Source organism: Anas platyrhynchos, chromosome 1, assembly GCF_047663525.1.
Source record: "Anas platyrhynchos isolate ZD024472 breed Pekin duck chromosome 1, IASCAAS_PekinDuck_T2T, whole genome shotgun sequence".
NCBI lineage: Eukaryota > Metazoa > Chordata > Aves > Anseriformes > Anatidae > Anas > Anas platyrhynchos.
This window is the reverse complement of record NC_092587.1, coordinates 163,317,417-163,328,857: the sequence shown is the minus strand read 5'-3', so window position 1 is coordinate 163,328,857 and position 11,441 is coordinate 163,317,417. Positions and strand designations below refer to the sequence as shown.

Here is an 11,441-nt window from a genome sequence, read left to right as displayed (position 1 = left end):
GTAAAGGACTCATAAGATGTAACAGACCTGCAATTTCCTTATTTCAATGTAATTTTTAACCCTTAATGCATTATCTGAGTGTTGATGTGTTGACTTACTGGGAGAGACTTTTTACACTGCCTCACAGTTTTATATTACTGCCTGCTATTTGGAATGAAAAAAGTTTGCTTCAGTGCCTGTGCCTTTATTTGCTATGCTGTAATTGCTTGTGTAAGTTTTAGGCACACTAAGTGTAGGAGGAGAAGAGGACAAGTCAGCTGGAACTCTGTGTATCACACTAGTAGGGGGTGTATCAGCCAAAATCATCAAGGAGGGCAGTTGCAGCTCTACACAGAGCCATATCAGGCCCAGGACTTGGTGGAAAGCACTGCAAGCTGTGTCAGTAGCATGTTGGCAAAGCATGAGAGGGGGAGTTTGCCAGGACTGAATAAAAGAAAACCTAGGAGCTGGTGGTGTGGGGATCTTCTGACACCTGGAGAGCACCTTGTGGCTGGCTCTGGACAAAGCCATGGTGTTTATGGAGCTCTTGGACTCTGAGGTAGCTGGTGACAGCAAAGAAAGAAAGGTCCAAGTAACAAAGGTCCAAAGATGGCATTTATAGGTCTCTGGGCTGATTTGTGAAAGAGCTGTGGGGCATTCTGGAAACATCAACAGTGACTGTGGCTGAGAAGTGCCGTGAGATGAATGCTGAAAGGGTCCTTCACTCAGCTCTGAATATTGAGTGAGTTGCATGCAGTACACTTGGTCTTGACCTAGAATTACAAAGGTATCCCATCAACATTTTCTTGAACAGTTTTAATCTTCCTGAAAGGGTCAGCTTCATACAGTCACTACATTTTTCAGACAATACCATATTTTGGCCAGTCTTTGGATTTTGACCAGTCAGGAAAGATTTCCTAGGAGAAAGGAAGCATTTACACTGTTAGAAAACAGCACTAGGGACTGATAAAATAAGTCTGTAATGTCTACCACAAGCAAGGCCATATAGAACAGGAACTGAAACTCATTCTTTTTTTTTTTAAAAAAAAAGAGCCACAGGTGAAATGGTCCTTAAAACAGAGGGTCTCAGCTTAAGACTTGCAGACAGGACCTTCTGATACTCACAAGCATGGAAAAATAAAAATATAAAACTAAGGATGAGTGACAGCAAGGCAGTGTTGCCTGCAGCAGGTGGATTACTTGGTGTTGTTGCTCATGCTGCAGTAAGTGCTGGGGTTAATTGCTTTAAAAGGTTCCTCAAAACTCAATGTCTGGATATTATTTCTGTCTGGACTCTATAGTGATGCTTTCCAGATAAATAGTTCAGATGGTTTCCTTATCTGTGAAAGCTATGGTATCACTCTTCTATGTTTTGTGGGACATCACAGTAAAATCTTCCATTTGCTGGCGCATCTCCGATACAGTGATATCACGGCCTCTCTTTGGCACAGAGTTCATCCCGGACAGGCTGAGCATGGCGAGCCATGTGAACGACAGCGCAGGCAAGAACTGAACGTTTCCATGTCACGGGCTGCGGGTTGCCAGCTGAGAACAACACTTGAGACTGACGGAAAGCGATAGTGCCGGGTCAGGCTGACCTGACAGCGTACTGGGACAGGAGCTTTTTGTTTTGCATGAATTTTCTCTCTGTTCTGTGGGTGTCCCTGAAGATCAGCTTAGCTGTCTCTGCCAGCGGGTGAGGAGTTAATGTGATCAGCAAGATAGCAGTGGTGAAGTTAAAATCCGAAACAGGTTTATTGCTAAGAGGGGGCTGGCATTTGTGTTAGGATTGAATGCCTGGCTAAGTAGGCACTGAAAGAGGGTACCTGGGCTCCTGCGTGGACACCCTAACACAGGTTTTCAAATATAGGTCCAGGATCCTGTTTCTTAGTCCCCATATCCCAGCACTGGGTGTGAAACCCAGATATTGTTCACCAGTTCCTTGAATGCACAAGCGTGCTGGAAGAATAGATCCAGTGTCCTACCAGTAGGCACCTATTGGTGGGAAGCTTCAAGTTCAAACAGCATTAAGCACCTGGGGCTTGCCAGAGCATGTAATTTGGCTGGTGGGAGGGATGTACTTGTGCCCTGCCTCCACCTGGAGGGAGATAAACATGTATGGACCCAGGCCATACAGTAGTACAGACTTTCCCATACTACACTGGTAGTATGGGAAAACCCAAGGGAGTGGAGGTAGAGACAATAGTCTTAACAGTAGCAGTGGCTTGAACTGGGATGTCATTGTTCAAATCCTGTTTGTACTGGGTAAAATGGGGACAGAGGCAGATGCAGATGGGGCATACCATCTTACCTGATGCACAGGAGAGCAAACCCCATGGGACAGGTTGTGTGGGGTGAGATACCCTGTGCATGGGATCATCCCTGTTGGTATTACTGCTCCTTGACAGAGTCTGCTGACAAAACCTGCCTCTAGCCTGGTGCTTCAGATCCACCACTCAGATGGAGATGGAGAATTACTGCTGGTGGACAGTACCCTTCCCATCATACTGAACCTCCAAGCGTTCAGACATGTATTCCGAGGCTAGCCCAAAGCAGTACCTCAAGCACCGTTTAACACTATCAGTGACCAAACCCCGCATTAGGTGCACAGGAAGAATCAGTCGCATCCCAAGTGACTGGATTTCAACTAGCAGGAGACAGCCAATGGGAAACTTTGTGGTAACAGCGGGGAGCCCTGACTTGGGTGCCTCCTCCATCCCAGCAGACCACAGAGGTGGCTGTCACTCTAGAAACACATTGGTTAGCTGGCAGGGGCATCTCTGGGGGGGCTGTTGATGACTCGTGATGCCCTCTTATGCCTGCTTGCTGTGCTGCTGGTTGCAAGCTGTTTGTTCTGTATTTGGTTGCATCCATATCGCTACACGCAGTGAAAACCTGCCACCTGGAGTGCTCACTAGCTCAAGTTGAAGTTGCACACCCCTGGAGTGAGAGCAGGTGTGCAACAGCACAGCCCTTCCAGTATGCCTTGGGCAGGGGGACACGAGGCATCTACAACCACTGCACTCGTCACCTGTAACACTTGCAGTGGATCAAGGAATGGGCTGTGGAAAAAAAAAAATAAAGTTTGAGTTATGTCCTGAATGACTAGATGTACCCTAGCTAGTCCCTGCACAGGTTGAAACAATGAACTAACTTACTGCAATCTAATTTAGGACTAAGGAATGCCATTTTTTTAAGGATCAAGATTATCAGGCCCTGATGGTGGCTGATTAATTGTTCGTGCTGCATTCGCTGTAATTGTTTTGTGCTCAGTAGGTGGATACACCCGTGAAAGTTTGAGCTTTGTAAATTAATAATGTATAAGCCAAGTGGGAGTACTGCAGCCTCGCCTTGGCCAGGAGCTGTGTATAAACTGGCTGAGCACCACGTGGTGAGCCGAGGCGGGCAGGGTGGTGTGAACAAGAACCGAGTATTTCCATTGCGTGGGCTGCGGAGCGGCAGCTGACAGACGCGTGTGCGAAACTGCTGGAAAGGCATACAGCAGCCTCGCCGCGGGCTGATCTGATTAGTGGCCTCTGCTGACATCTGGCTATAATCAGCGGTGGAGATCAGCACAGGGGGGAGATGTGGTGACGCGAATGTCTGGCACGGCGGTGAAGCAGAGCGTCCAAGGTGCGAGCATTACGTGGGACAGCCGAGCTCGACCCAGGAGCTCAAGCTCATGCTTGACCGTGCCATGTCCCTGCAGCAGTAATCGGCGAGGGTCAGTCGTGTGTGTGGGAAGCATTTCCTTGACCCTGCCCATCCTGCACTCAGTCCACCACATACACTGCACCTCAGTGTCATCTTGTTTGGTGTTCCTTTCCCTGCTGTGATATTGTTTTCCTAAACTCATTTTAGTGTTATCCTAAAATGGAAGAGAAGGCTGAAATTTTCAAAAATAGAATTCAAGTTAATTTGTAACTAAGGTACCACACTTGGGAAATTTTCTAAAGATGATAGTGGGTCAGGCACTTCAGACTTGTCTACTCTGCCTGTTAATTGTTTTTCCATAACTTTAGAGCCACAGGGACCTACATCAAGAACCCGTGCTGCAACTACACCCAGCCTGCCAGTTTCTCACACACTACAGGTAGGTGCAATGTCCACTGAAGATACTGAGAACAGACTGGAAGGAACCAGCAGCTCTTTCCATCCCTAAACATTAATAAAAAGCCAGGATAATTATGGGCTACCATTATGAAGTGACTCGGGCTGCCTAATCAGAGTTCATTGGCTCTAGAAACAGGATCATCAGATACTGAGTAATGAATTTATGTTTTCACAAAAAGACACTTAGTCCTCTTAGGGTCCATAGTAGGTTTCTGAAAATATCTGGCAGTATTAGAAAATGAACCATCAAACATCAGGGCACAATGACTACCTTTAACTTCTCAGAAGGTATTTTAGCACAAGAGCAGAGAAATGGCTGAGGATGTGTTTTTGTAGAGAAAAAATAATAACTGGGCAACACAGAGCCACAAACACAGAAGAAATACATCAAACACCCATCAAACACCTTGACCTTTATATTCTTCCTATTTGGACATGCTGTCAAAAAATCTACCTTGGTGCTGAAGGTTGCAATGAGTGGGGTCCAAAGCATTGTTTCTGTTTCGCAGACAGCAGAGTAGGTTTTGATGACTCTACCTAACTTCAAAGATGCACATTTTAGTCATCTACATCTGAGATACCCAGGTGGCATCTGTCTTGCACTGAGGTGAAATGAACCGTATCTCAGAAGTGCCTGTTGCTAATCACTGAGAATGACTACACCTGAGGTAAACGTCCACAGTATGGACGTAGCTTGGACAGGGTGAGCCATTCTTTGTTTCGAAAACTGAAGTATGATGTAGGAAGAAGCTTGACTTCAAGATGCTGACTATGAACAACACGTTGGTTTCTTCCCAACATTCAATTTCAAACTGTTAGTGAATTTTTTGTGCAATGACATACCTCATCGTTGCAGGTACTGGACCAATCTTTCTCTTGTCTACTTGTTATTCTTTTTATCTATTGCTAATTGAATTTTATCTTGTATCTTTTCCCTTTTTCCTACTTCTATTCATCCGTAATTATTTTAGTTTCCTTTTTTTTTTTCTTAATACATAACTTGTGACATGACCAAGCTCACTGCTTAGTACAAGTCATATCTTGATTACATTAGCATAGGTGCTGGCTGAGATCTTACAGTACTTGGTTATTGTAAAGAAAACTTCGATTCCCCCCTTTTTTTTCTTGATTCCCACGGGATCTTACCCAAAAAATCTACAAATTTACTGAGCATAATTTTTCTATCTTGCTTTCTTCTTTCCTTTCCTCTCCTCTCCTTTCTGAATCATGAACGTTGTAAATTCACAGTTGCTTTCATCAAAGCTGTCCTTCAGACAGAATCAAATCTAGTAGAGCCTTGTTTTAGATGCTTTCTCTACTTTACATATCATATTTATTGCAAATATATTCCAAGAACTTATCAAGCAGCCTCCTGCTGCATAGCTTTCCAAAATACATATCCACTAGTTAAAATTTCTCACTGTCACAGGTTCAGTAGTTGGATGACTGTCAGATGTACAAAAAAAGGATATAGTGTATTTCTTTGCAAGCCCAGTGCAAGCCCTGTTTTATAGTCGTGGCCTCTGTTCCTGCAGCCTCTCCCACCTGTCATTACTGAGTACGCTGTATCTGCTTACATCAGTGAGTCGCATGAATTCGTTCACTACGTGTCTATTATACTGATAACATAAAATACATTTGATTGTACACTAATACTTCTAACTTTCTATCTACTCTGACATTTCTTGCACTAATATTACTCACACACCTGAGACTGGTACATCACCATGGTACATCACTACTGTGAACGAGATAAATTGTACTTCACGGTGTGTTTTCCCCCAGTTATTCCAAACTGCAGACAGATGTTACAGATTTAAAACATTACAGATGTTTTAAGTTAGGAGAGATGGTTCCAGTCTGATCAAGATCCTCTGACATAACTGGATGCCGTCTATTGGTATCTGAACTGTAAGTGCAGTTGTTTTTGTCCATCAGTAAAGCACATTTCATCAACTTCAAGAAAAAAAATATAGAAAATGAGTTGAGCATGCCTATCAGAGAAAAGCTAAAGAGAGACTTTTTCAGGAAAGAACCTTTTCCTCTGGTTATATTTTGCTTTCACTACAGAGGGCTAGAGGACTCTGTTAAATGAAAATAGCAGGATTCATGGCAAAAAGCTATTTGTCCTGGAAGTGGGGATGATATATTACTAGAAGTTCTTAGTAAGTGATAAAAATAATATAAAATGAAGTCTTGTGTTTTGAAAACTGAATTGGAAATGCAATACTTCATATGAATGATAATAAAATTATCCAGCTTTTCTTTTAAAGAAGATTCGAGCAGCATTTTTCATATCTGAAGTATTTCCATAATCAACCATTTACCCAACAACTTCCCTACTTTTTAAAAGAACCTGCTGAAATAATGATGAGGAAAAATCCCTCGTACTAAAAACATTTCTGAAATTAAGACTTACACATTTGTTAGACTTTCACTGTATAAAAATGTACAGTGGCTTTATTGACATGTACATTCCATTATGTTTACAGCTGCAAGATATGAGGCACACTCAGTATTGCACTTCATTAAAATTTCAGGCTCAAACATAACCCAGAAGTTTAAATGAAACTGCTGTTGTAATTTAATAATTCTTATACAGGACAAACATTGATACCTTTATATACAGTGTGATACTTGTTACATTTATGCCTTCCTAACACAATTTTTTTTTTTTTAATAACAGTCTAGGAAATAAACCAGAATATTCCTCTTTCCCATCCCCACTTGTGATGCGTTACAATTGTACAAGATTACAAAAAGTCAGTATACAATAATCAATATTTTTTCTTTCTCCTGAAAGCCAGCATCATTCATAGTCCACAGACACACAGATCCTTTAATAGCAATTATTTATTTGTAAATGTCCAATGTTTCCTAGCCAATGACTGTAATGGCCACATGCAAACACCTCACAAGTTTTGATGTCTCGGTTCAAAAAATGTCAATTTCTCACAGCAAGAATTATGTACATGGTATTTGGCATCCTTCTTGCACTGTAAATTGTTCCTTTTACCTGGGTTATGAAATGGTCCCATCCTCATCCCAGCTGGACTTTATTTTCAGGACACTTGTGGGATGAGGGCACCTGTTTTGCTCTGGTTAAAAAACAAAAGTCTAAAAAGTGTGAGCATTTCTGCAAACCCCACAACCCAGAGCAAATTCTTCACCAGTGGGTGGATGGACAACATGAAGTGGACATTCTGTTCCTTCAAGTTGTTTACCTTTGGGACCTACACGGAATTTAAGAGAAAGGGAAAAAGAAGGGATCAGTGCTTGTATACTCGATGTAAATTTGGATAACATACACATAAAACCCAATTTCCTCAAAAAACATATTAAGTGAAGGTAATATGTTTGTATGGATATATGGTAGGCCTTTATTATTGATTCCTTATGAATTGATAAGAAACAGCAGAAATTACTGCTTTCACACAGTCAAATTCAAGCAAGAAGTCTAAAGGCTAAATAAGCTAAGAGAAATATTGCCATTCAATTAGATCTAATAAAACATGATCACAAATCGTTAGCTTCCTAAAAGAGTTGTGTCAAACATTAAAATTCATATTGAAAGCGGAAAAAAAACACCACTACCAGCAACAAAAAAGACCAAGCAGCCACGTAATTAAAATAAATCAAATCCATCAAAGTAGAAAAGGCAAAAAGCTTACAGGAAGAGTAACTGAAATAGATTTCATCAAATCAATAATGTGGATAAGAGCAGCACAATGTAAAAGCAAAATCAGTAAATATGGACAAGAGTTGTACTCTGCAATAAAAAGGAATTTTAAGGTGTTAACAGGTATCTTTTTTTTTTTTTCCTGTTTACTTCTTTTATGTAAATACCTTAATCAAAAAGCTGTCATGTGTTTTTAACAGCAAGGAAAATAATATGATCCAATGAGATCAGCATCAAATTAATGGCATGTAAAGTCAGAAACTAAGGCACCGGCAATATTTTGCACATGGCAGGTACCTAAGTCCAGACACAGGTTTTAACAGTAGCATGTTAAAAGTTTTCAATATAATTCTGATACACCATGTCACATCTCAGGTCTGAACTGGTGTAGGTAAAGTCAAATGTCCTTCTGTAACAAAAGTAATGTTTAAAGAATCAGTGTGATCACATTGCCTGTATTATTGACAGGAAAATCAAAAGCATGCATAGAGGAAACTCATTTTAGTATTATTCCAGATACTGAATCCGACCCTAAAAATTATCAGCGTGAAAAGACAAGAATATCAGTTAGAACTAATTACTTATCTCAGCACTTCATTTGCTAAATTTGCTCTGTAAAAATACTACCTGCAGGACAGTGTGGGAGTTCTTCTTTAGGGATGCTTGTCATTCTTTGGAAATCATCATGGCAAGCGTTGCAAAAGTGTGTTGTCCCAAAACAGAAAAAAACAGCAACTGAACAGCAGTAGCGGCATTTGTACTCTAAGAAATCTGTACCGTGTTTGGGACACATCTAAATAGAAAGAAAATAAAAACTGATAAATGAAAGAGCAATGATGTAACAATCCGAACAATACATTTCCTCATTTTTAGTGTATATTAGTATCATGTGATACAAATAATTGTTAATGAGTATGAATTACTGTATGGCTCATATACTCAGGAAAAGCTTTAGAATTAGTAAAGAACTTCAGTACAAGCTCTTTTCTTACCTGAGCCCTTGAAACATCAGAGCATGCACCACAAATAAGCTCTCTTGGATCATAATCATCTCCTTGTCCAGCCTCAGCATCACAACGAGCTTCGCCACCAAAATATGCCTAAATTTCAGATAGGAATGGTTGGACATTAAACAACAGACAACTGGTATTTTAACAAAATTGTTTTGTAACAGGAAAATGATGAATAACAACCATTACACTATCCGTTACACTATCCTGAGTAACTCTTGACATTGACTCTCTGTACACGTTTCTGAGGCACTGAGACAATGTCTTGATCTCAGGACACACAAGATTAAAAACTGTACAACCTACTCTGCTCTATGCTAGTGACTGTAAGGTATGGATATTCTACAAACTGCATATTAGACAGACTGAGGAAGCCTTCTGCCAGCAGAGCTTTTCATCAGCCAAAGGGAGTATCCGTTTTTATGCTCATGTGCGATCCCTTATAATTAGAACTTTTCTACATAATAATCTTATATTAATCTTACAAGTTTTCTGTTTTCTAGACATTCATTACAGTTTCTCATGTTATTCTACCAGGATACATTAGGGACAAAAATGTACCAGGTAAGACTGCCAAATCTAATGAATTTCTTCATAAAGTATTTTCACACGGAGTGGTGAGATGAGGTGAGGACTAAGATCCTTGCTTCTTTCATTACCATCTTATTAACTAATTAGACAATGAACAGAATTCTTGCTCTCAGCATTCTCTCCTTTTTGCAGTGACAATTAGGGCTCTATGACTGCAAAAGGCTAGGGAAAATGGTCTCAAGGCAAGTATGAGGAAGGAAAAAGTTAAGCAGACCACCTTCCCCCAAACTCTGCAGACTAAAAGAACAGGGACCTTCCTAAGGGATGTATGTTAGGGCATTAGATTGAAATTTGTGTTGAACAGGAGCTGGAAAAAGGGAAAAAGTTAGAAATTAGTTAATTGAATGTTGCTGTTAAGACATATGGGTGCAGTACGAAAGGGAATAATGAGATACAAGGGAAGGAAAAAGGGAAACAAGAAAAACAGAAACAGCAATAAATACTGGAAAGAAGTGTAATGAAAAACAGTGTAAGTTTGAGAAAAATGAAAAAACAAAAGTATTTTTGTAAGGGAGCTTAGAAAGGCAAGAAGCAAGTTGCTAAAGGATGAGAAGTGAAAATTGATTAACTGTGGGAGGCAGAAACATAAGTGAACTGAGAAACTGCATAGTACTGAGCTAGAGGGGCTGTCATTACTGCTCTTCTCTAGCATATGGAAGTCAGTCCTTTCTCCTCTATTTCCAAATTGAACATTTCCATTTAACATAACAATTACTGGTGTTCCTCTTGAAAATTTTATAATGAAATTGCCTCATTCCATTCATTCCTAAGGAAAAAAGAAAAAGACGTGGGCAAGCTGGGCACTCAAATCAGCTTCAGATGACAGAAACAATGGGAGGGGGTCAGTGACAATCTACAATTTCTCTAACCACAGTTAAACAATATTTGTCCTTCTCTGCTGGTGAAGTGATCAGGCTGTTTGTATATGTTTTTTTTTCTTGATAAATTTCATATACTCGGCTTGAAGAAAATTATACACAGATGACCCGGAGCCCAGCAGGCTAGATGACACATACCCTGTTTCTATACTTCTTTTTTCATTCTTCTAGCTCACCTGGCTATCAGCTCTGTATTTTCTACATAGGATCTCAATATGTTAAGATCTGAACTTAGGCATAACCACTTAAGAGTTTCCTTAACCCCATACCAAACAATTCAACTAAGACTTCTAGCATCATGGATCAAAACTGAGAATATATTTTCCTGTCTTTTAAGACTATTGCTGGGGAAAACCACACCAACAGGCTTGTAGAAGAGGTCATTTTTCTGCCTCACATTTGCTGTTTACTGAAGTTGTATTGAGCTCCAAGTCAGGCAAAAGGTGCCCAATTCAGGTGAAATCTTAGTGCCAAAGTCCCTATATCAAAGAGTTAAAACGAAACCTATGGCATTTTAATATTCACATAAAGGATGAGGTGGAAGTATGACAAAGGGATGGTTGGTATTCTGCTAAAGTTGTCATTTGCACATTCTTTTAAGAAGGCTATGGCCTCAATCTGCTTTTGGTTTCTGAATTCCTCTGTACATACTTTTGAGCTTTACAAAGTAAGATACTATGTACGTCTAACTTGCTCAATGTTTGTTTTTGTCTTTAATTCTTTTTTATTTTTTAAGGTTTAACAATTTATTTTCTTGCTTTCCTACACCATACACAATATATTAATGATCTGTTCCATTCTTTAAGAAGTGACTTTTGAAACTTATGATAACATACATTTAATTTGAGAAAATACTAATAGTCATACCTTTTTGCATTTGTAGCAAACATAATAAGCATATCTGTTCATGGCATAGCCAGCTGGGTCATTATAAAATCTAACACCTGGTGTTGTGATGGCCTCACTCTTGTGCAACCCTTCATACTCCAATCTCATCAGTGCTTTTCTCCTTACATCTTCATAGAGTTCTTTGATTGGATCAAGCAAATCCTTTAATACTGTATGATTGATTTTGTTCTGAAATAAATAAATAATAATAATAAAAAAACATAATTAAAATATCTTGCATCTTTATTACAATACCTGTAGTAACTTGTATTTTGGTCAAACGCAAATAGCACAATGGATGTC

The 11,441-nt window shown here is 39.9% G+C and overlaps 1 protein-coding gene across 34 annotated transcripts in view; it reads right to left on the bottom strand.

The window, feature by feature from the left end:
* Positions 1-6,514: 6,514 nt before the first annotated feature.
* Positions 6,515-11,441, bottom strand: part of MYCBP2 (MYC binding protein 2) — a 193,443-nt gene continuing 188,516 nt past the window's right edge. For 33 of the 34 annotated variants that reach the window (XM_038182409.2, XM_038182484.2, XM_038182684.2 and 30 more), the window contains 4 exons: positions 11,118-11,327; positions 8,764-8,871; positions 8,399-8,564; positions 6,515-7,325 (listed from right to left, as the gene is read on the bottom strand). In XM_038182409.2, coding sequence (XP_038038337.1) covers positions 7,210-7,325; positions 8,399-8,564; positions 8,764-8,871; positions 11,118-11,327 — 600 coding nt within the window. In that variant the 3' untranslated portion in view covers positions 6,515-7,209. The remainder of the gene's footprint in view (positions 7,326-8,398; positions 8,565-8,763; positions 8,872-11,117; positions 11,328-11,441) is intronic. The other variant, XM_038183065.2, reaches the window with a different exon arrangement.